Here is a 24,698-nt window from a genome sequence, read left to right on the forward strand (position 1 = left end):
ATAACTTTCCAAAACTGAACCAGGAAGAAATAGAAGATCTTAACAGACCCATCACAAGCAAGGAAATCGAAACTGTCATCAAAAATCTTCCAGCACACAAAAGCCCAGGACCAGATGGCTTCACAGCTGAATTCTACCAAAAATTTAGAGAAGAGCTAACACCTATCTTACTCAAACTCTTCCAGAAAATTGCAGATGAAGGTAAGCTTCCAAACTCATTCTATGAGGCCACCATCACCCTAATTCCAAAACCAGACAAAGATGCCACAAAAAAAGAAAACTACAGGCCAATATCACTGATGAACATAGATGCAAAAATCCTTAACAAAATTCTAGCAAACAGAATCCAACAACATATTAAAAAAATCATACACCACGACCAAGTGGGCTTTATCCCAGGAATGCAAGGATTCTTTAATATCCATAAATCAATCAATGTAATACACCACATTAACAAATTGAAAGATAAAAACCATATGATTATCTCAATAGATGCAGAGAAAGCCTTTGACAAAATTCAACACTCATTTATGATTAAAACTCTCCAAAAAGCAGGAATAGAAGGAACATACCTCAACATAATAAAAGCTATATATGACAAACCCACAGCAAGCATCACCCTCAATGGTGAAAAATTGAAAGCATTTCCCCTGAAATCAGGAACAAGACAAGAGTGCCCATTCTCACCACTACTATTCAACATAGTGTTGGAAGTTTTGGCCACAGCAATCAGAGCAGAAAAAGAAGTAAAAGGAATCCAGATAGGAAAAGAAGAAGTGAAACTCTCACTGTTTGCAGATGACATGATCCTCTACATAGAAAACCCTAAAGACTCTTCCAGAAAATTACTAGAGCTAATCAATGAATATAGTAAAGTTGTAGGATATAAAATTAACACACAGAAATCCCTTGCATTCCTATATACTAACAATGAAAAAACAGAAAGAGAAATTAAGGAAACAATACCATTCACCATTGCAACAAAAAGAATAAAATACTTAGGAGTATATCTACCTAAAGAAACAAAAGACCTATACATAGAAAACTGTAAAACACTGATGAAAGAAATCAAAGAGGACACAAACAGATGGAGAAACATACCGTGTTCATGGATTGGAAGAATCAATATTGTCAAAATGGCTATTCTACCCAAAGCAATCTATAGATTCAATGCAATCCCTATCAAGCTACCAACGGTATTTTTCACAGAACTAGACCAAAGAATTTCACAATTTGAATGGAAATACAAAAAACCTCAAATAGCCAAAGTAATCTTGAGAAAGAAGAATGGAACTGGAGGAATCAACCTGCCTGACTTCAGACTATACTACAAAGCCACAGTCATCAAGACAGTATGGTACTGGCACAAAGACAGAAATACAGATCAATGGAACAGAATAGAAAGCCCAGAGATAAATCCACGAACCTATGGACAACTTATCTTTGACAAAGGAGGCAAGGATATACAATGGAAAAAAGACAACCTCTTTAACAAGTGGTGCTGGGAAAACTGGTCAACCACTTGTAAAAGAATGAAACTAGAACACTTTCTAACACCATACACAAAAATAAACTCAAAATGGATTAAAGATCTAAATGTAAGACCAGAAACTATAAAACTCCTAGAGGAGAACATAGGAAAAACACTCTCCGACATAAATCACAGCAAGATCCTCTATGACCCACCTCCCAGAATATTGGAAATAAAAGCAAAACTAAACAAATGGGACCTAATGAAACTTAAAAGCTTTTGCACTACAAAGGAAACTATAAGTAAGGTGAAAAGATAGCCCTCAGATTGGGAGAAAATAATAGCAAGTGAAGAAACAGACAAAGGATTAATCTCAAAAATATACAAGCAACTCCTGCAGCTCAATTCCAGAAAAATAAATGACCCAAGCAAAAAATGGGCCAAAGAACTAAACAGACATTTCTCCAAAGAAGACATACAGATGGCTAACAAACACATGAAAAGATGCTCAACATCACTTATTATCAGGGAAATGCAAATCAAAACCACAATGAGGTACCATTACATGCCAGTCAGGATGGCTGCTATCCAAAAGTCTACAAGCAATAAATGCTGGAGAGGGTGTGGAGAAAGGGAACCCTCTTACACTGTTGGTGGGAATGCAAACTAGTACAGCCGCTATGGAAAACAGTGTGGAGATTTCTTAAAAAACTGGAAATAGAACTGCCATATGACCCAGCAATCCCACTTCTGGGTATACACACTGAGGAAACCAGATCTGAAAGAGACACGTGCACCCCAATGTTCATCGCAGCACTGTTTATAATAGCCAGGACATGGAAGCAACCTAGATGCCCATTAGCAGATGAATGCATAAGGAAGCTGTGGTACGTATACACCATGGAATATTACTCAGCCGTTAAAAAGAATTCATTTGAATCAGTCCTAATGAGATGGATGAAACTGGAGCCCATTATACAGAGTGAAGTAAGCCAGAAAGATAAAGAACATTACAGCATACTAACACATATATATGGAATTTAGAAAGATGGTAACGATAACCCTATATGCAAAACAGAAAAAGAGACACAGAAATACAGAACAGACTTTTGAACTCTGTGGGAGAAGGTGAGGGTGGGATGTTTCAAAAGAACAGCATGTATACTATCTATGGTGAAACAGATCACCAGCCCAGGTGGGATGCATGAGACAAGTGCTCGGGCCTGGTGCACTGGGAAGACCCAGAGGAATCGGGTGGAGAGGGAGGTGGGAGGGGGGATCGGGATGGGGAATAAGTGTAAATCTATGGCTGATTCATATCAATGTATGACAAAACCCACTGAAATGTTGTGAAGTAATTAGCCTCCAACTAATAAAAGAAAAAAAGAAAAAAAAAAAAGTCCCCCCCCCCAAAAAAAACACAAAACACCAGCCAAGGAAAAATCATTCAAGTGAAGAAACTTGGTTCACACACATAGCCTAGCTCAAAATCCATAAAATGTAGTGGCTGTAATGGATAGTTTCAGGGAATGTTTTTTCACTTGTGTAACAATTTTATATTCTTCATTTCTAAAAGAAATTCAAAAGGCTTTCATATTCTTCATTTCTATAAAAAATGAAAACTAGTGAATGAAAAACAATTGATATTTACAATATCATTCAGCTCCATGGCAGACACAAAAATCTACTAATTATAGTTTTCATACATAGCAACAAATAATTGAAAATATAGTTGAGAGATATGCTGCTTACAATTGAAACAAATATTTTAGAATTTGTGAAAATAAGGCCAAAACACAAGTGCAAGATTATAACCACAACACAAAAGAAACATTGTTAAGGAACATTTAAAATAATTCAAATTAAAAAAAATAATAAAAAAATAAAATAATTCAAATCAATAGGTAGATTATGTTCCCAGGCAAAAATACTCTAATATTACAAAGATATGTGTTTTCCCAAGTAGATGTATAAAGTTAGATAATCACTGCAGGATTTCCAGAAAGCTTGATAAGCTAAAGTTCACAGGAGAGAATAAATGGACGTTAAGAGAAAAGATTTACATGAATGAAAGGGGACATGTCCTATCAGATGTCAATGTGGTCTATGAATTTTTTATAATTAAAGTAGTACATGTCAGCATAGGAATAGACCAATGAAAAGAGTGGGTAATGCAGAAAAGACACCATTATTATTGGAATATGGAATACTATAAAAAAGTAGTGTGATAATTAACAGCGTGCACTCTGGAGCTAGCATGGCTGGGTTCAAGTCTGAGTCTGACACTAAGTTGTCACTTTGGGAAAATTATTTACTCTCACTGAACTTTGATAACCTAATGTATAAAATGGAGATAATAACAGTACCAACCTAGTTTTAGGATTAAATTTTTAAGTAATATAAATACTTGAAAAGTTGGGCTGGCTTCCCAGGTGGCTGAGTGGGTAAAGAATCCACCTACATTTCAGGAGACACGAGAGATGAGGGTCCGATCCCCGGGTCAGGAAGATTCCCTGGAGAAGGGAATGGCAACTCACTCCAGTATTCTTGCCTGAAGAATCCCAGGGACAGAGGAGCCTGGCGGGATACAGTCCATGGGGTCACAAAGAGTCGGACATGACTGAAGCAACTGAGTCCGCATCCTCATCAGCAATCAAAAGGTATTATTTATAATTATCATCATCTCAGTAAGACAAAGAACAACTACTACTATTAATTTTAAGCCAGTGGAGAAAGGATAACTGGTTACTTGCTGAAACCAGACTTAAATTACTATAGCACATCGTTCACAAAAATAATTTCCAGATTTATTCAAAGCAGCTAATTTTTAAATTTCTAAAAATTATATTTGAATTAAAACTATGCATGAAAACATATTATAACTTTGTAATGGGAAGACCTTTCTAAGCCAAAGTCTAACAGCTATAAATGTAATTATTGCAAAATGTATATGTGCTTTCCGCACCACCAAGACAGGAGTTCATACAGCATTGTTCTGGATTCCCATCATAAATTAAAGGGAAACTTTCACAATGTCCAAAGTCCTTGATGTCCTGCAAATGAAGGAGAAGGAGGTCCTTAAATTCCTTGCCGCAGGAACCCACTTAGGTGGCCCCAACCTTGACTTCCAGACAGAATGGTACATCTGCCAAAGGAAAGCTCATGGCATGTACATCATAAATATGAAAAGAACTTGGGAGAAGCTTCTGTCGGCAGCGTGTCATTGGTGCCATTGAAAACCCAACTGATGTCAGTGTCACCTTCTCCAGGAATACTGGCCAGTCAGCCATGCTGGAGTTCTTTGCTGCCCCTGGAGCCACTCCTATTGCTGGCCGCTTTACTTCTGGAAACTTCATTAACCACATCCAGGCAGCCTTCCAGGGGCCAAGACTTCTGGTGGTTCCTGATCCCAGGGCTGACCACTAGCCTCTTCCAGAAGCCTCTTACGTTAACCCATTTTCCATTGCTCTGTGTAACACAGACTCTCCCCTGTGCTGTGTGCAACAATAAAGGGGCTCACTCAGTGGGTCTGATGTAGCGGAAGTTCTGCACATGCGTGGCCCCATCTCCTGTGAACACCCATTGAAGGTCACGTCTGATCTCTGCTTCTACCAAAACCCTGAAGAGACTGACAAAGGAAAGCAGGAGGCAGCTGAGAAGGCGGTGACCAGGGAGGAATTTCCAGGTGACTGGACCACTCTAGCTCCAAAGTTCACTGCTTCCTCAGCTAAGGTGATGGACTGGTCTGAAGGTGTGCAGATGATTTTTGTGTCTATTCAGCTGTTCCCCACTCAAGCCTGTCAATGAAGGCTGGTCTGCAGCTCCCACTGCTCAGACCACTGAACGGGTAGGAACAACCACGGAGTAGTCTTAAGTTGTTCTTCCACAAACTCAAAATAGAAATAGGTTGACAGAAAATTAAGTTTCTTTAAAAAAAAAAAAAAAGAAAGAATAAGAAAAATATATCCACATATTAATAAAGAATTTTGTGCAAAACACCACAAAATCAGAGGGCAAAAGACAGTCTGGAGAAAATATTTACAAATAGAATATAGAAAAAGCTGGTCTAAGGTTTCACAGTGAAGTATGGGTTACTTTATCCTAAATTACTTTAGGATGCCTACTATACTCACATTGAAGTGAAGTGAAGTGAAGTCGCTCAGTTGTGTCTGACTCTTTGCGACCCCATGGACTGTAGCCTACAATGCTCCTCTGTCCATGGAATTTTCCAGGCAAGGGTACTGGAGTGGGTTGCCATTTCCTTCTCTAGGGGATCTTCCTGGCCCAGGGATCGAACCTGGGTCTCCCACATTGCAGGCAGACATTTTACCATCTGAGCCACCAAGGATGAAGGAGGATTTAGGGTAGGAAGATAAAAAATTCTTAAAGCACTGATATATAAAAATTGACAATTCTGAGCTGTTAAACTACTAAGATTAGGAAAAATTTAATAACTTAGTTAAATTTATGTATATGGAATGTATATAGAATTTAAATGTATATAGAATCTTAAATGTATATAGAATTTATGTAACAACTACTAGACTTGTTAAAAATCTTCACTAAGATTATGATTGAAAATGGAATGGTATTAAAATCAGATGCTTGATAATATTTTGGCTATAATGAGTGGCTAGACACTGAATTATCAAGAGTTGATATTCATGAACATTTACAGAAGTAATACAACAGAAGTTTGGTATGCAATATGCAATTGCAAACTTACATATCAGCAAAAAACAAGAGTAAATAAAATACCTCTGGTAGAGTAGCAATTTCTGCCATTCACAAGTAGCAGCTTTATCCAGTATATGAAATTAACCATCAGTTTTTGGTCCTAATGTTAACTTATAACATGTGTTTACTTGGTCCAGGATATTGTAGAACAGACCTTATTGAGATGGCTGAAATTAGGCTAAACCAAAGTATAATGTGGTTTGTAACCTGCTTAGAGATAAAAAGATAAATCATGATGTTTACAACCCAGCCCATATATGAGTCTATGATTCATAAACTATTATCTAAAATGTAATTCAGATAACAAATGTTTTTTTACAGCATACATTTGTCAGTAGCGGTCAAGACAATGGCATATATCCAAGCTAAATTATTCTCCAAAAACAGAAGATGGACCTGAAAACATCAGCTTTTCTCTGTCACTAGCAAATAAAAAGCAAGCCAGATAAATTTCCAATTCAAAAGTTCTTTTTATGGCATGTTTACATGAGTAAAGAAGCATCTTAAACACTGCTTGCAATTAATCTTTATTATTAGCTTTAAACCCTGAATTGCATAATACTATATTATAAAATGACATGTTTAAGCACATTGGTTGTTTGATTTAAGATGCATGATAATCAATTCTTGATTTTTATTAGATGTTTTTAAGTTATTAATTGCATTGAAATTAATAATATCGACTAAGGAAAAACTGAAATACACCTGAACATAGTACAAATTCTTAAATAAGCATGATGAAGTAGATTTTGTGTCCACAGACTATGTTTATAATATCATTATTTGATTTGTAAAGATTAATCTGAAAAAATGTTTTTATCCATTTTAAATTAATCTTAGTATTTCCTAAGGAAATCAAGCAAATTTCAAGTAAATTGTGATTACATTTTACCTTGCTGTTTTCTGTTCATTTTTGGTATGTTAGTCAAAGTCTGAACTATTCATGGTAGATGTCATAGACATCCCACTTCCACCTTCCAAAGGTATTTAAAGGATTATATGGAAATCATCCCATTTCTTATCGATGTGCTTGAGCCTACCCAAACAGTAACTACTTCTTGATTTTTCCTTGCATACCCAGCACCTTGGACAGTGCCGAGCATAAAACAGGCATTGATCTATTTAGGAGCAGACGAACACATGAATAATTTTGTCCTGATGCTATGTTTGTCTTATATATTGCTGGAGATACTAATCACCAGGGCCTGAGCATCTTTATGCTTCGCTATAATGATACTGTGTGTATGCAAACCACTCCTTAAATGTGTTATTTCATTTTTAATGCAAGGTGTTACACTAGGAAAATAAAATCTGTTACACTAAAATTCATGTCAATATAAAAATTATTATTTCCAGATATTGACCCTTTTTTACATGCAAAACCAGAATATTAATGTTAGAGAAATTTAAAATAAAAATACTCTTTGTAAAGCAACTCTTATTTTCATTCTCATCTTCAAGTTCACCAAGGAATTCGTAAAGGTAAGAAGGAGAATTTCCTACTTCCTTCCACCCACTTCACCCAACCAAAACAAACAAGCAAAACAAAAAACAAAAAACTGGAAGGAAAAAGAGAATTTTCCAGTCTTATTTTTAAATACTGTTACTGTGGAGCAGTATGGATTATTGTGCATCGTCAAGGCATATATTCAGAAGTCCCTCACCCCGCCCTTTAAACTCGTATCTTATAGTAAACACACTCTTGATGATTCTTGTTACCCACATGCACTACTATGAAGATTATGGACCACGGTAATTGCTCTTTGTGTTCACAGTGGACACTGGAACTTAATAAAGGAGAGAAGAAAATGGAGCGAGGGCAAACCCGTCTGTAAGGGATCGCTGCAAACCGGTTTTTATTCGGTTTGTGCTAAATGAGTCGAGGCGTGACAAGAACCCTTTGTCTGCGGGACGACGGATCTGGCGACCATTAATTCCTCGCGGAGACGACGTCTGAAGACTCCGCCCGGGCTGGGGGTGGGGAGGGTGCACCGCGTGGAGAGCTCAACCAAGAATTAAAGTGAGCGAACAAAGAGACCGCCCAGCTGCCGCCCGCCAGCGCCGCGCAGCTGCATCGAGAGACGCAGATCACACCCGGAAGGCTCTTGGAATCCGCCTCCCCAAGACCCAGAGCTTAAGTAAATAATTGATGGCGATTGATCCGGCCCAGAACAAAGCTCTGCGGAAAACCAGCGCATCCGATTCCGAGAGGCTTTGGAAGCTTCCGCCAAGGAAGGGGTATGTGAGTGCAGCCAGGACGGTGAGCGCCGCTCCGGGTCTTCCATCTCGGGCGTGGCTCCGGCCCTTTTTTGTCTGCTTGCCACCCGCCCCTCCGCGTCCGCCCCCGCCTTCTTCTCTTCCCTTTTGAAAGTAGCCTCTCTTTGGTTACTTTTGCTCTGTCTCCCTTGCAATCCCGCCCCCTCCCCTGCCCAGGCCGGTGAGGTCAGCTCATGAATATCCGTGCACTTCCCGGGGCGCGTCTGGCACGGCGTGGTACCTCGCGGGTTCGCCGGCTCCGAGCCGCAGCTCCATCCAGCCCAGCCGCGGACGCCGAAGGAGTCATTCGCTCTCCCGGCTGCTGAGTCTCCGCGTTCACGCCATTGTTTGGAGAAAGCGAGTGGGTGTGGAACTGGTGCGAACCGGCCCAGAGTGAAAGTGCTCAGCCAGACGGTCGCATATACAATACTGCGAAGTGCAACTTTCCTCCTCTCCTGAAGACACAATAATAAATCCTGAAGTCCCCCGAAGATAGAAGGAAAGAGCTGTCGATTGACTTCAAAAAGCATCGCCTCTGCTAAGAAGTGAGCAGTTCTGGATTTTCTAAAGGGATGGGGATGAGATATGGGGTGGGTGGGTCAGTGGGCAGATAAAGCTTGAGAGTAAAAGTGTTGGTCTAGGCCGTTGCTGGGGTGCTTGCTTTGTGATTTTCGTAAGGGAAGCCTCCAAGAGAGACAGCATCTTGTCACTTTGTGAGAACCACGTGACAGCAGCCAGGTACCTTTGATTGTGGGAGTCGAGTTCCTGGAACTCGAGCTTCCTAACCTGGGTTAGAACTATATGGGGGTGAATGAAGCGTTCTCTGGTGGCTTTCAGCTTCAGAGTGGTTATGCCTAATTCAAAATAAAAATAAGGTTGCGTTGGCAGTATAACTTGTCTGGGTGATCCACCTTAGTGTGACCTGCCAAATAGCTAGACCAGGTATTCAGATATTCTGGGAGCACGTGCTCTGGGAGGAGATGTAGAAAATAAGTTGATGGACGACTCTTCCTTCACCCTCCCACCGTCTCTTCTTTGTTCACTATTATTTTCCAAACCGTGTTGGAAGGAGATTCCTGAAAGAGAATGGGAGATGGAGGAGCCTTCCCAGTAATATTTCTTTATAAATTGAGGTATTACTACACATTGACTAAGTTACGGTACTTAGACAATATCAAGAATAATGCTAGTACAGTAACTAGCAAATATCTTCTCTCATAATAGGAGCTTGTTTTTTTTTTTTAAAGCAGAACTTTCTGCCTAGTCATGCCCTTTTCAGTGCTTTAGAGAGAAATTATATTTCTAAGGAAAAGGCACCTAATTGAATAGCTGAGTAAGCTGAATCAGTAGGGAGAAGAACCTAGGAGGCAATGGGTTTTGAGTTGCTGTTTTCCAGATTTTAAAAGCCAGTAATGGATTTATATTGGGGAAAAAAAAAAAAAACCACAGTAGGAGTTAATCGTACCACAGTGAAGATGCACCAGGCTTCTTGAGTGTAGGGTCATTCTGTCTTAATTTGATTTCATGGAAAGGACTGGGCACTTTAAAAGTATAACTTTGCCTGTTAGGTGCCATCTGGGAAGATGCTTAATAGTGAAAATGCTTTCTGTCTAGTAATTTACCCTCAAAACTAAAACAATTGACAAAAACAATGAAATTTGGATAGGTGTAGAAAAGTTACCACCTGTAATTTAAGAAATTTTGCACATTCACAATAAATTATTCCAAAAGTATTTTTATTTCTCAAAGCTAAAAAATAAAAGAAAAAATCCCTTTAGGGTTGCTAATGATGAAAGCATATAGATGATTTTAATGCCATATTTTCTTGAAACTGAATTTGATTTGAAGCCATTCATTATTTCTACTTTCTTTCAGTTCTAGTCTAAAGGAAGGAAAATGGGTGCATTTCTCTAATTAAAAGCAACAATAAAGGTTAGATCAGTTTGAGAAGAGTATCATTTATCCATAACAAATTTTCTCTGGGAAAAACCCTTTTCATCTAATTGACATTTGAGAATATTAATTAAAACATTCTCCACGAAACTAGGATTTGAAATGCAGATATGATAGTGAAGAAAACAAAGTTGAAAAATCAGGGTATTGACAATTCTAGCATATGGACATCTTTTCCTTCTGAAGCTTGTTCTTGACCTTATCTTCTTTAAAAAAAAAGAAGAAGAAGAAGAAACAAAAAAACTTCCTTCCCATAATTCCTTTCGACTCCATGCTTGCCATAACCTGCTACCATGAGAATGTTAGGTTCAGTAGCTTTCAGATCTTCCTTTTACAGCGGTAGAGTGGGGTGGTGATAGCGCCTCCCCGGGCGAATTGAGAATTGACAATTCTGCATCCTATTTCTAAAGTCAAGGCTTCTATAAAGCGCCTTCCAAATCTCATTTTCTAGGGCTTCTCCTGTTGAGGGGAATCAGCCTTTGCTCTGTAACAACGCAGGCATGCTGTATGCTTTCCTTCTTTTGTTTCCGTCTCAGATTAGAAAGGAAGGTTGGTGGCAGTGAAGAGGGAAGCGAATGATCTGGTGATGGACTATTGTGTATCACGTCCCTTAGATTCTTCCTAGACCACCATGAGTCAGCCACCGACGGGGGGCGCTGCCCCTGTCACAGCAGCGCCTCCTGCCGCCACCGGTGCCACTGAGGCTCGCTCGCACCCGGAGGGCAGCAGCAGAAAGCAGCAGCGTGCTCAGTCACCCGCTAGACTGAGGGACAATTCGGTCCGACAGGCAACCGCGACCACCCGGGCCCCAGTAGGGGCCGGCACTAAACTCAATTCTAGTCGACCGCAGCAGCAGCCGCAGCAGCTAGGCAACAAGGTCGGGAGCCGTGCAGCGCCTCCGGCCAGCGCCCGGGGAAGCGGAGGCGGGGCGGAGAAGGCCGCGCCCCCGGCGCCCAAGGGGGCGGCCTCGGGAGCTGTCCAGCCTGTGGCTGGTGCTGAAGCAGCCCTAGTGGCGACCGTGGCCCCTGTGGGTGTCAGGAGGCCTGGCCTGTCGGAGGAGCCGCCCCGGGAGCTAGAGCCCGCTCCCTCTAAACTCGGGGAACCCCCTCCGCTAGGAGAAGGAGGAGGAGGAGGTGGGGAAGGAGGAGGAGCCGGCAGTGGCTCCGGGGAAAGGGAGGGGGGCGCTCCGCTGCCACCGCCGCCGCCCAGGGGCTGGCGAGGGAAAAGCGTCCGCGCTCAGCAGAGGGGCGGCAGCGGCGGGGAGGGGGCCTCCCCTTCGCCATCCTCCTCCTCCTCTGCGGGCAAAAGCCCAGGCTCCGGCAGCAGAAATTCCGGGCTTGGCGTGGTGGCGGGTGGCGGCGGTGCTGGAGGGAGCTACTGGAAGGAAGGATGTCTGCAGTCTGAGCTCATCCAATTCCATCTGAAGAAAGAGCGGGCGGCGGCGGCGGCCGCGGCTCAGATGCACGCTAAGAACGGCGGCGGCGGCAGCGGCAGCCACCGCAGCTCTCCGGTCCCCGGCGCCCCTGCCGTTTGTGAGCCCCTGGCGGTCCCTGCCGCCTCCCCAATGGCGGCGGCGGCAGAGGGCCCCCAACAGAGCGCAGAGGGCAGCGCGAGCGGCGGGGGCATGCAGGCGGCGGCGCCCCCTTCGTCGCAGCCGCACCCGCAGCAGCTCCAGGAGCAGGAAGAAATGCAGGAGGAGATGGAGAAGCTGAGGGAGGAGAACGAGACTCTGAAGGTGAGGGGAGTGCCGGGGAGGAGGGGGGTACCGGTTGGGGGAGGGGAGGCGTGGGCCTCGGAGGATTAGGGCGTGTCCTGGCGAAGTGAGAGGCGGCTAACCCTCTCTCACTTAAAGAAGGGGGGAAGGGGGACCGGAAATGAGAGGAGGGGGTTCCTAGGCCCCTTCCGGATCTCAGAGGGCTGGAGATCAGTAGCGTCAGGTTTTTATTTGGCTCCAAACCCGGGCCTTCGTTTCTCTGGTTATTAATGGTTTGTCTCACTTTTTCATGGAGAGCGCTCGAGTTAGGAGAGCGAGGGAAGGCCAAGGGCCCGTTTCCTTAGTTTCTCGTCGTTCGTTCAGCTCCGTGTCATTCCTGTCCCATGGAGAGGGGCCGCTAAAGCTGAGGATTTGGAGTTGGAATAGGGTGTACGTGCTGTGTGTCCGAGGGGTGGGGTGGGGTGGTGGGGCGAGGCCAGTTTTGACCCGCGGCCTGTCCCCGCCTCAGAACGAAATCGATGAGCTGAGGACCGAGATGGACGAAATGAGGGACACTTTCTTCGAGGAGGACGCCTGTCAACTGCAGGAAATGCGCCACGAGTTGGAGAGAGCCAACAAAAACTGCCGGATCCTGCAGTACCGCCTCCGCAAAGCCGAGCGCAAGCGGCTCCGCTACGCGCAGACCGGCGAGATCGACGGGGAGCTGCTGCGCAGCCTGGAGCAAGACCTCAAGGTCTGCGGCGGGCGCGGGGGACGGGGCGGGGGCGGGGACGCGGACCCAGGGCTCTTCGCTTCTCAAGGCCTTCAGTGGGGAGAGGCCGAGAGCTTTAGGGACGCGGGAGTTTTCGCAGCACCAATGGCAGCAATCCAAGGCCCCGGAAGGGGAGGAGGAGGAACAGACAGGTGGGTCTGAGAGTCCTGTGTGTACGGAAGGTCTTTCGGAGGGCGAGCTCGGGGAACTCTCCTGGGAAGGAACGGTGACTCTTACCGAGGTGGGAGGAGGGCGCCTCCCTCCCCGGCGGAACATGGGTGTGGCAGAGCATCGGCTCCGGCCTTGATCTGGCTTCCAGAGAGCCGCCTCCGAGTGCAGGCCGAGTGGATGGATTCAGGCACTCAGGAGCAGCGCGGTGAAGACTCCTCCGGGGAGGTTGAAACCCAAAATAGGAACAGCTCTCGGGAAGATGCTAGAGTTGAGATTTCTCTCTGAAAGCCGTCCCCCGCCCCTCCCGCCCCCCTCCTCCCGCCTTCTTTCAGAAGTCCTTTTTCTGTACTTAACCACTTCAGCCATTCCCGGAGAGAAACGCCGTCTCGCGTTTGGCTCCTTTAGGAAAGGTAATGGGAGAGTGAGCTAAATGAAAGAACCTTGTTCTTAGTGAAGTAGCTCCTTCAGAATCTCCGCCAGTGGAGAAATTTCAACTTGGAAACTCCAGTTTGGGGCAGGTGCGGTCTGTTCATTGGGTTGAACTGTAGGCAGATTCACGGACAATGCAAATCAGATGTTATCTTGACTATCTTGGACAACAAATGAAATGCAATTTCAATTGTATTAATTTCATCAAGATATCAAAACTGAGTGTAATTATCTTTTTGTTTCTTAAAGCTATGGGAAAACGTTTTATGCAAGTTGTATCATTTCTTTTTCCTTTTTCTGACATTTGTGGAATTGCCGTCATGCCCCAGGCAAGCCTTGTTACCTATATTATTTCACTTAGTTCTCAAGGGGAAAAAAAAACAAACTGTAAGGTATAGATTATTAATAGCATCGTTTCACAGGTGACAAGATGACCCTTTTACAGAAGTTAAGCACCCAGTCCCTAGCCCTGGAACTTGGCTCCCTACCTAGTCCAGATTCACTGTCTGTGTCCTAAGCCACTGAACCAAACTACTTAACTTTTGTTCCAAACCCTAAAATTTCTGAGGCAATCTTAAAACAGGAGGCAAACATGCACACACTAGTTTTTTTAACTTAATCTCAAAGATTAAAATGTTTCATAAAACTAAGCACCTAGAATGATAGGGTCAAAATTCAAGACCCAGACTCTACTTGGGAAAATTTTATTTTCAGGTGATTTAAAATAAGTGATAATGGGGGCATCCAGAATTAGAAGAGATTTGTGAAATTTCTCTACACATGATAAAACACGATTGAACATTTATAACCATGGTATCTTGTAGACGTTAAGGGAACAGAGTGTAGAACCAGACTATCTGGCTGCTTGTTAGCTCTGTTACCTTGAGCGTATTACTTTACCTTGATGAGCCTCAGTTTTCCTCATCTATAAAATAGGAATAATACTCAAGCCTATTTTGTGGGATTGTTGTGGTGGTTAAATGGTTTATATGTGTGATGGCTTATATGTAAAGCATCTGGAAGGATGCCTGGCATATGATAGACACTATATACATATTGGCTCTAATACTTTTAATGTAACTAGCCCATTTATTGTATTGTCTTTAATTATATTTTACTGGTAAAAACACTTTAATTTAGGTTGCAAAGGATGTATCTGTGAGACTTCACCATGAATTGGAAAATGTGGAAGAAAAGCGAACAACAACGGAAGATGAAAATGAGAAACTGAGGCAACAGCTTATAGAAGTTGAGATAGCAAAGCAAGCATTACAGAATGAACTGGAAAAAATGAAGGAGGTTAGTAATTGATCATCTCATGGCATGTTGTGTATATTTAGCTCTTCATAGAGAGTGCCAAAGACCAATATGACTTAAAGTAATTCCATTTTTATGATTGTAGGACAGTTTGTTGTTCTCACCCAATATAGTAACAGGTACAAGCTTTCATACTAATAAATAAGTAGCCAAGAAATAATTCTGACCTCTGCCCTGCTTTTGACTTGACATAGATGAACTGTGACTGATGCTTTGTGCGTGTCATCTAAATGGGTGTTAGTGGAATAAATTAACACAGCTATGCCAAACACAAAGGGTATCACAAGTATGAAGGATTAAGCCTTCAGTTAGTTGAGGGGAAGTGCTAATCCTGTGAGATTTCTGCAGAGTTCATAGAATCACAGACTTTTAGGATAAAAAAGACCATCAAGGCCATTCAATCTGATCTAACTGTTGCTTGACTCCTCCTTATAACATAACCCCCAAATGGTCTAATGCTTAGAGGATCACCAGCACGTAGCCCTTAAGTTCTTCTCTGGTGGTTTAGGTGCTAAGTCATGTCCGACTCTTGCAACCCCATGGACAGCTACAGCCTGCTAGGCAACTCTGTCCAAGGGTTTCTCCAGGCAGGAATACTGGAGTGGCTTACCATTTCATAATTTTATCACAGCATAACTCTGTTTAAGATTTTCTTTCGGGTTGAAATTTATTTACTAGTAAGTTTAATACATTCATCTTAGTCTTACTCATTCAAGTAGGAGAGTCAGAGTTCTCTTCCACATTAGCTACTAGAAGATTCCTAGCAAGTTTCCCCTGAATCTTCTCAAAGAACAAAATCAGTAATAAGAAAATAACTAGAGAGTAAAAGAAACAGAAAAGATTTATCAAGAAATAATTAGCTTTGTGATAAGTAACAATTTGAAATAAAATAGTATTTTTCCTTGAAAACTGCCTGAAAATGTACGGTGCAACTTGTGAAAAGCATTGTTGAAAATTAGAAAATACACATGTGGTTCTCTGAACATGTAAATGAAAATCCTGATCTTTTCATAGACTAATTGAGATATTGCACTTGCCATTGCTTTGCTTATCTCAAAGTGGTATAAAAATGTAATTACACCCAGGTAAGTGTGTTATTTGCTCAGTTGTGTCTGGCTCTTTGCGACCCCGTGGACTGTGGCCCGTCGGGCTCCTCTGTCTGTGGAATTCTCTGGGTGGAAATGCTGAAGTGGGTGGTCATTCCCTTCTCCAGGCGATCTTCCTGACCGAGGGATCAAACCTGGGTCTCCCTCATTGCAGGCAGATTCTTTTTAACCATCTGAGCCACCAGGGAAAGCCCCGAGGGACCCAGAGTGAAGGAAAAACTGACATTCTTTTAACAAATGTACAGCTCATTCCCTAGATGTTTACAGTGAAATTCCTTTGGAATGTACATGGTGTGTAGTATCTTCCCAATAAAACTTCTCATTCAGCTTTTACTAGGATTTCTTTTAGAAACACAGGATGGATGGCAAAGATTAAATAACATAGAAACTCCTGTCCAAATAAAACCAAGACTTTAAGAAAAGCCCGAGTCTGTTTTGGGATTAAAACCCTTTAATTTTTCCTGCTCTGATATCATTCAAAGTGAGTTTTATTGGTGAGTGAATAGCTTCCATGAGGCAACCATTTTCCACACAGATCTCCAACTCTAAATCTAGTTAGCAGTGACCTCAACTTGACTCCAAATTTAACTGTACATGTCTAACCTCAAGGGCAGATTCTCCAGCAAAACCCAGGTTGTCCTTATTTTGCTTTCTAAAGCAATGTGTGTATTGTAACTGGTTCATGATGATGGTGATTATTATATTAATAAAGCTATTGCTCCCTGGGGGAAATAAATGTAACTACAACATAACAATGAAAATATCAGTAGTCGAGAATATGTGGCAGGAATTTGTAGAAAACTGTTTCAGTGGGATAAACTATTTTATGGTCAAAGTTTCTACTTATTTTACATTATCAGGTAAACACTTTTAGCATGACAAATTAGAGCAAAATCATTGTACTGATACGTGATTTTTGGCTAATACCTGAGGGTGGCTGCGTGCTACAGTAGAGAAACTGGGAGCCACAGGGCTGTCTTCACCAATAACAATTGGGTGATTTAAAAGCTCTCCAACTTCTACTTGCCTCAGTGTATTCAGTTGTAAAATATTACTTTCAGTGATTTCAGTGACTCTCAGCACCTTCTGCAGCTATCATGCCTTTTATTGTGAAATCCGGGACATTGCCATTTAAGACTTCTTTTCTAAATTTGAGAGAGCAAATATTAATATAGGTATAAAGATGTTTCTTCGATAATAATATACAGTTGAAGTTTGTGAAAAATGGAAAGTTTGATTTCCAGGAAAATGGAAAGTTTGATTTCCTTTTTTAATTAAGGAAGTAGCTGGGGCTGTCATAACAGAATACTACAGAGTGGCTTAAATATAGACATTTATTTTCTAAATAAATAGGTCCAAAAATTAAGGTGTTGGCAGGGCTGGTTTCTGCTGAGGGCTGTGAAGGAAGGATCTGTTCCAGGCCTCTCTCCTTGGCTCATAAATTGAATCTTCATGTAGACATGGCATTTACTTTGTCTGTGATCAAATTTCCCCTTCTTATAAGACACTGGTCAAAATAGATTAGGATCCACTGCAATGACTTTATTGAGGCTTGATTGTCTCAGTAAAGACCCTCTCCAAATAAGGTATGCTTGAGGTAGGATTTCAACATGTAAATTGGGGCAAGGGGTACAATCCAGCCCATAAGAGTAGCTATTAAATATCTTCTTGCTGCTGCTACTGCTGCTGAGTCGCTTCAGTCGTGTCCAACTCTATGTGACCTCATAGATGCAGCCCACCAGGCTCCCCCATCCCTGGGATTCTCCAGGCAAGAACACTGGAGTGGGTTGCCATTTCCTTCTCCAATGAATGAAAGTGAAAAGTGAAAGTGAAGTCACTCAGTCATGTCCGACTCTTAGCGACCCCATGGACTGCAGCCCACCAGGCTCCATCCATGGGATTTTTCAGGTAAGAGTACTGGAGTGGGGTGCCATTGCCTTCTCTGAAATATCTTCTTAGGGACAAGCAAAAAGAAAGCGTGTTGTCACATACATAAGGCTCCATTCCTTATTCTGACCTCACTTGCATTCTTCCATTTTCCTTGCCTAGGCAATTAAAAATATCCAAACTTCACTAATTACAAGGGATGAAAAAGAAATGCCTTGTGATTTGGTATTAAATGAATGTTTTTCAAGTGAATATCTGAAAAGTTGGGTTTAAGAATGGCATAAGAGCTTTCTGATTTTCATCCTGTGTCTGGGAAAGGGGAATATTCCTGTAAACTGACTGGCCATTAGCCAGAGAGATGGGACCTCTCCTGTCTTAAAAGTCAAAATAATCTTACTGCCAAAAAAAAAAAAAAAGATGACAGAAACCTGGGGATATCCTCATTGTAAAAATACATTTCATTGATTCTGTTTCCCATACTTTTTTCTTATAACCATTTCCTCCTTCAGGGCTCTAACTCTGAGTTGGGAAAATACTCTTGCTGCATTAGGCAGTGTGGGTCTATGTTCATGCCAAAAAGGAAATTCTCATGCACCTGGGAGGAGTAAAAGCCAAACCCAACCTGGGTTCGATGCCTAGGTTGGGAAGATCCCCTGGAGAAGAGAATGGCAACCCACACCAGTATTCTTGCCTGGAGAATCCCATGGACAGAGGAGCCTGGAGGGCTACAGTCCATGAATGAGGTTGAAAAAAGTTGGGCACAACCTAGCAAGTAACACTTTCACTTTCATCAGGACATCAGCTTTTAAAGTAACCTTTTATTTTTAAAATGGGCTCTAAAATAGCATTCAGTTTGGGAATTTGAGTGGTGGTAGGGAAAAGAAATGGAAATATAGAGAAAGGGAGAGAAAGCAGAAAAATATCTGAAGGATTCTAAATATTGTTCTAAAGAGAAAATGAAAAATATTCTGGCAGGAAGATTTTCTAGTCATATGAAGGTCAGTTGAGGTTGACCTTTATAGTGTTCAAAAGTGTCAAAAATAGAAAAAGTAGTTTTAAAATATGTTTAGAAATCAGAAATGTTTCATTAAAATAAGATTTTTGTAATGGTGATTTTGTTAGCTTCTAAAAAGATAAATATAAAAACTGAGGTGCAGTCTTAACTGGCTTACTTTGTGTGGTAGAGGTCATGAGCTTGGAGCTGACTTGTCCCCCATCTGATTGCAACAACTTTAGTTAATTATCTGCTTTTTTGGGTGTAAAACAGAAACATTTTTCAAGTCCTTAGTGAGTGTTAATAACACAATTGTTATCTTTTGGTGGTGTCCTACCAGTGGAGTAAATAGAACCAAGCCAAGCTTTCTATTATGAAGAAAATGTACTAGTTATGGAGTAAAATCATAAAATGTCAAACAGAATATACTAGAGAGAAAGCAGTCTTCCAACTCACGGAGTCTGGTTTCTTGTATTGAGTCATATAGATGTTGAACAGCACAGCTGGGACCAATAGGCCATCTGCCAGAGTTTGGAAACCATTTACTGAGAGTTTAACTGGCTGCGAGAGTGTTGACCAATTCCTCTCGGGGTTGGTGGCTGTACAAGGTCCCATGCACCTGCTCACATCCATCTGCTTATCTTCTCCCCCTGAGAGCACAGAGTAGGCACCAGGGGTTAAGAAGAGTTGAGCAGAGGCAGGATGGAGGTAATTAGCTGATTCTACTGCTACTCGTTGCCTGTATTAAAACAGCTGATGTTCTGCCAACTGCAAACAAGAGGGACCTCTCAGGATGCTGGCTTGAAGTCTTAATTGCATTCTCATCGCAATTATAAAACATTGATAGCAACTGGCAATATGCTTTCTTGCAGCAGAAAAATGCCTTTACCTTTATGTAACTTAGTAAAAATGCTTTTCTGTCTTTCAGCATCACAATCAGCGAGACAGAGGTTTTTGTAAAAGTTATTTTATGGAACCAACAATCAACCTTTGGAATTCCGGGTTGGGTTACTGCACCTATAGCACGAAGGGAGAATATAGAGGGGTCAGGGACTTCCCTGGTGGTCTAGTGGTTGAGACTCTGTTTCTGATGCAGAGGGTGCTGGTTCCATCCCTGGTCGGGGAAGTAAGATCCCACATGCCAGGCGCTGTGGCAGGAAAAGAAAAAAAAAAAAGAATATAGAGGAGGCTGTTTACAGTATGGAGAAAGCTCTGTGAGGGGTGAGTCTCTGCTGCAGTTAAGGGAAGGTCACTGCCCTTCATGAAGTCTTACTTCTGTAGAAACCACCTTTATTTTCAAAGCTTTGAAAGGCCTGTGCTCTTGAGAATGAAGGGGTCTTCTTATATCACCCCTAAAGTCTGGCATTTGGAGAAGCATTGGTGACAGATATTTGAGAAATGAATGAACCAATAGAAGTTCTTTAAAGACCTTTTATCTTTAAAGATCAAAAAGGAGAAAAAGAGTAAATGAGATGATGATGATGATAACTGTTTATTAGATCTTTTTAATTTCAGAGTCTGTACTCTTTGTATTGTCTCATCCCCAATCCCAACCCAAAAATCTTAAAATAAATTAATTTTCTTAATTTTTTCTGGCTATTGCTCTAGGGAGCTCTTAACTGGCCTACTGCAATAGCACCATCTATCTTGGGACTTTTATTTTCTGTACACTTGGTTAATGTATCCTATCTATTGCTATGAACTTTCATTCTAGAACATAGCAGTAATTAGTACTATAAATTTCAACAGTAGTGTCTTTTTAAAATTTTTATAAGGTACATAGAGATTATAGCTGTTTACTCAGACTGTCTGTACAGACAGAACACTTAAATAAACAAATGCTTTTCCTGCATGTTTATAGTTACCTACTTATTTTCTTATATAAGATAAAGAGCTAATGGTAACCCTGCTTGGTTTTGATTGGGCATGTTTAAAGTTATAAGGTGCAAAAAGAAATTCTGAGTGATAAATCAGCAAAGAAACAGCCCTAAAGACATTTAAGTGGGGAATTTCTTTGGCATCCAAGTTATTTCCCCCCTGGTCCTGGTAGTTAACGTATGATCTGAAAAATGGAACAGTAGTCATTGATCTTTATGGTGAAATTACCATAAATATTTTGAAATGCATCAATTAAATACTATGACTGTAGTCACATCTTCTCAGAGGCCTTAGTTTGATGAGTAACATAGGCAGGAATAAAAGAAACTAAAAGTAAAAGCAAAGCCTAATGTGGCATCTAAGCATAGGAAAGCTTGTCTTCAGGGTTACCAGTCATCAGATTTGTAAAGATGTATTAATTTACGAATTGTAAGCTTTGTTGGATTTTTAAAAAATGAAGTCACATTTGCAGTTGCATGCACTTTAAAGTGATTCCCAAGGCTCATTTGGTAAATGGCCCTTTTCTTTTACCCACATGCCAAGCTCTCAGTAAAAGCAAAGTGGTTCACAGATCAGAACATGCTTATGGGTGAAACATACTGATTTTTTATTATACGTTTCAAATTTATGTTTCTCTCCACATCAGCAGTACACACCCTATATAATGGATCAGATTACAGTTCCTTTCTTGGCTGGAGTTTCAAACTTTATATTCTTGAAACAGGAAGGCACTGAACAGATGATGAATTCTTACAATAATGGACTAAGCCTCTGCCCCTTGAGTACACATGCAGTTCCCAAGGCTTCATAGGAATTTTTCAATAAATGTATGTTGAAACATTTATTGAAATGTTCAATAAATGTATGTTCTGTTTGCTGATGAACCATATCTGTGGGAACTAAGTCTCTACTCTGGACTCTGCCAGTTTAACAGAGGCTCTAGGGGCTTCCCTCATAGCTCAGTTGGTAAGGAATCCACCTGCAATGCAGGAGACCCTGGTTCGATTCCTGGGTGGGGATGATCCACTGGAGAAGGGACAGGCTAGCTACTCCGGTATTCTTGGGCTTCCCTTGTGGCTCAGCTGGTAAAGAATCCGCCTGCAATGTGGGAGACCTGGGTTCAGTCCCTGGGTTGGGAAGATCCCCTGGAGAAGGGAAAGGCTACGCACTCCAGTATTCTGGCCTGGAGAATTCCATGGACTGTACAGTCCATGGGGTCACAAAGAGTCAGACACGACTGAGTGACTTTCACTTTCACTGGGCCTCTAGACTGAACTTAGAGTGGCCTGAGCAGCTGACCTGTGTTTCAATGCATTCATGGACGCATGTTACCTACACAGTTAGTGAAGAGTAGCTTGCTTCCCTGACTTCTGTATCTAACCTACCTTAAAAAGGGATTTGAATGGCTCTCAGTCAACTGAGTGACACTGTTGTTGCTAAAGCTCAGGGCTGCTCATTGAAATAAAGAGTTTAAAAATTTGGTCACAGAAGAATTCTGGGACCGGGAAGGAAAACTTAATCCATGGATATACACTATTAATCTAAGTTCACTAGCAATCAAGGCAGGGAGAGAAATATTGGAAGAAATTCTCACCTAGCTGTGATCAGATATAAAGGCAACCCCAGGCCTCATGTGAGATCTCTAGAGCAGCCATGAAGAAAATCAGTTATAAACAGACTTTATATGTTGATGGATGGCAGCCAGTGGATGGATGAGCCTTTGTTACAATTGTTAGTTCTCATCTATACAATCAATAAATTAGGAATTTAAATTTTGCTGAAAATAAAGTTAAGACCTTTTGTCATTAGCTGTGAATTTTAGGGTGATTTATTAAAAAAAACCTCATATATCATAGAGTCTAGAACCTGGCTTTGCCTCGTCTCTCATTTCCTATGGTGCTGCTAAGTTGCTTCAGTCGTGTCCGACTCTGTGCGACCTCACAGATGGCAGCCCACCAGGCTCCCCCGTCCCTGGGATTCTCCAGGCAAGAACACTGGAGTGGGTTGCCATTTCCTCTTCCAACTCATTCCCTATAATGTTGAACAATAATTTGAAAGGTGTAGGCCTTAGTTTCTTTACTCATAAATGTAGAAATTAAACTGAATACTCTCAAGAAAAGTATCATTTTCTCCTTGATAAAGTTATCTGTCTCTGTGTTCCCTGAAAGTTCTATTTGTGGTCAGGATGCCATTTCATTTCACTACTGTTATTTTATTATGGTAATTATTTTTTCATTTATACAATCAACAATATTTACTGAATAGTAATCTAGCACCTACTATAATGTGGCCCTGGGTTCCATCCCTGGGTTGGGAAGATCCCCTGGAGGAGGGCATGGCAACCCACTCCAGTATTCTTGCCTGGAGAATCCCCATGGACAGAGGAGCCTGGCAGGCTACAGTCCATGGGGTCATAAAGAGTCAGACACGATTGAGCAATTAAGCACAGGGCAGCATATAATGTGGCCATATGGATTTCCCTGGAGAAGGAAATGGCAACCCACTCCAGTATTCTTGCCTGGAGAACTCCATGGACAGAGGCTTCCCTGTCTACAGGCTACAGTCCATGGGGTTGCAAAGAGTTGGACACGACTAAGCGATGTGTTCACACTACACTCTATGGATGCCCCAGAGGCTACAGAGATGCAGATATCAGAATGTTGCGTTAAACTGAGTGTGCACTCCTTGAGGGCTCTGCTGAAGGGTGTTTAACCACAGAGACCTACAGTGCTCTCTCTGGTTGTTGCTACCGTTCAGCATCTAAGGAGCTGGTTTACTGTGGAAATCAGAACTGAAGACGTGATGTGAGGGGCTAAGAACAAGCGAAGCTTTCTGAATAATCTCTTGTTGTTCAGTCGCTCAGTCGTGTCCGACTCTTTGCGATCCCATGAAATGCAGCACACCAGGCTTTCCTGTCCTTCACCATCTCCCAGCGTTGGCTCAAACTCATGTCCATTGAGTCAATGATGCTCTCATCCTCTGTCACCCCTTTCTTCTCAGGAGGGCCCTCAGTCTTTCCCAGCATCAGGGTCTTTTCCAGTGAGTCAACCCTTCGCATCAGGTGGCCAAAGTATTGGAGCTTCAGCTTCAGGATCAGTCCTTCCAGTGAATATTCAGGGGTGATTTCCTTTAGGACGGACTGGTTTGATCTCCTTGCTGAGCCCCGCTCAGAGTATTCAGTAGTTTTAGTGCACCAGTGGCCTCAGGAGGCCTCTAAGATGCCATGGTAACTAAAGAATTCACCATCTTTTCCAATTAGTAATAAACCACAGTATTGAATGATAGCACCTGGATAGTTTTTAACTGTAATTCTCTGCAGTGAAATCTGCCCTGGAAGGCTGCCCGGTTCTCACCCTAAGTTGTGTGGCATGAGTTAATGAGTGCTGGTCATTAGTTAAACATCTAAATGTTTGTTTTATGCTACTATTGAAATAATATGAGACTTCTCTGATGCTTTTTTTTTTCTATTTATTTTTTTATTGAAGGATAATTGCTTTACAGAATTCTGTTGTTTTCTGTCAAACCTCAACAGGAATCAGCCATAGGTATACATATACCCTCTCCCTTTTGAACCTCCCTCCCACCCCCCTCCCCACCCCACCCCTCTAGGTTGATCCAGAGCCCCTGTTTGAGTTTCCTGAGCCAAATAGCAAATCTCATTGGCTATGTATTTTACACATGGTAATGTAAGTTTCCATGTTACTCTTTCCACACATCTCACCCTCTCCTCCCCTCTCCCCATGTCCATAAGTCTATTCTCTATGTCTTTTTCTCCATTGCTGCCCTGTAAATAAATTCTTCAGGACCATTTTTCTAGATTCCAAGTATGTGCATTAGAATATGATATTTATCTCTCTCTTTCTGACTCACTTCACTCTGTATAATAGGTTCTAGTTTCATCCACCTCATCAGAACTGACTCAAATGTGTTCCTTTTAATGGCTGAGTAATATTCCATTGTGCATATGTACCACAACTTCTTTATCCACTCATCTGTTTTGTTTTTTTTTTTTTTTATTAGTTGGAGGCTAATTA

General features: G+C 41.8%; 1 protein-coding gene and 1 pseudogene across 3 annotated transcripts in view; both read left to right on the forward strand.

Moving 5' to 3' along the window:
* Positions 1-4,503: 4,503 nt before the first annotated feature.
* LOC122685400 lies at positions 4,504-5,339 on the forward strand (annotated as a pseudogene).
* Positions 5,340-7,983: 2,644 nt separating this feature from the next.
* SOGA3 (SOGA family member 3) overlaps positions 7,984-24,698 on the forward strand; it is a 64,222-nt gene continuing 47,507 nt past the window's right edge. The window contains exons 1-5 of one of the 3 annotated variants that reach the window (XM_043890163.1): positions 7,984-8,446; positions 8,642-9,009; positions 10,954-12,152; positions 12,640-12,864; positions 14,623-14,781. In XM_043890163.1, the coding sequence (XP_043746098.1) occupies positions 11,049-12,152; positions 12,640-12,864; positions 14,623-14,781 (1,488 nt within the window). In that variant the 5' untranslated portion in view covers positions 7,984-8,446; positions 8,642-9,009; positions 10,954-11,048. The remainder of the gene's footprint in view (positions 8,447-8,641; positions 9,010-10,953; positions 12,153-12,639; positions 12,865-14,622; positions 14,782-24,698) is intronic. The other 2 variants (XM_043890162.1, XM_043890161.1) reach the window with 2 other exon arrangements.

The sequence above is a fragment of the Cervus elaphus genome, chromosome 28, assembly GCF_910594005.1.
Source record: "Cervus elaphus chromosome 28, mCerEla1.1, whole genome shotgun sequence".
NCBI classification, from domain to species: domain Eukaryota; kingdom Metazoa; phylum Chordata; class Mammalia; order Artiodactyla; family Cervidae; genus Cervus; species Cervus elaphus.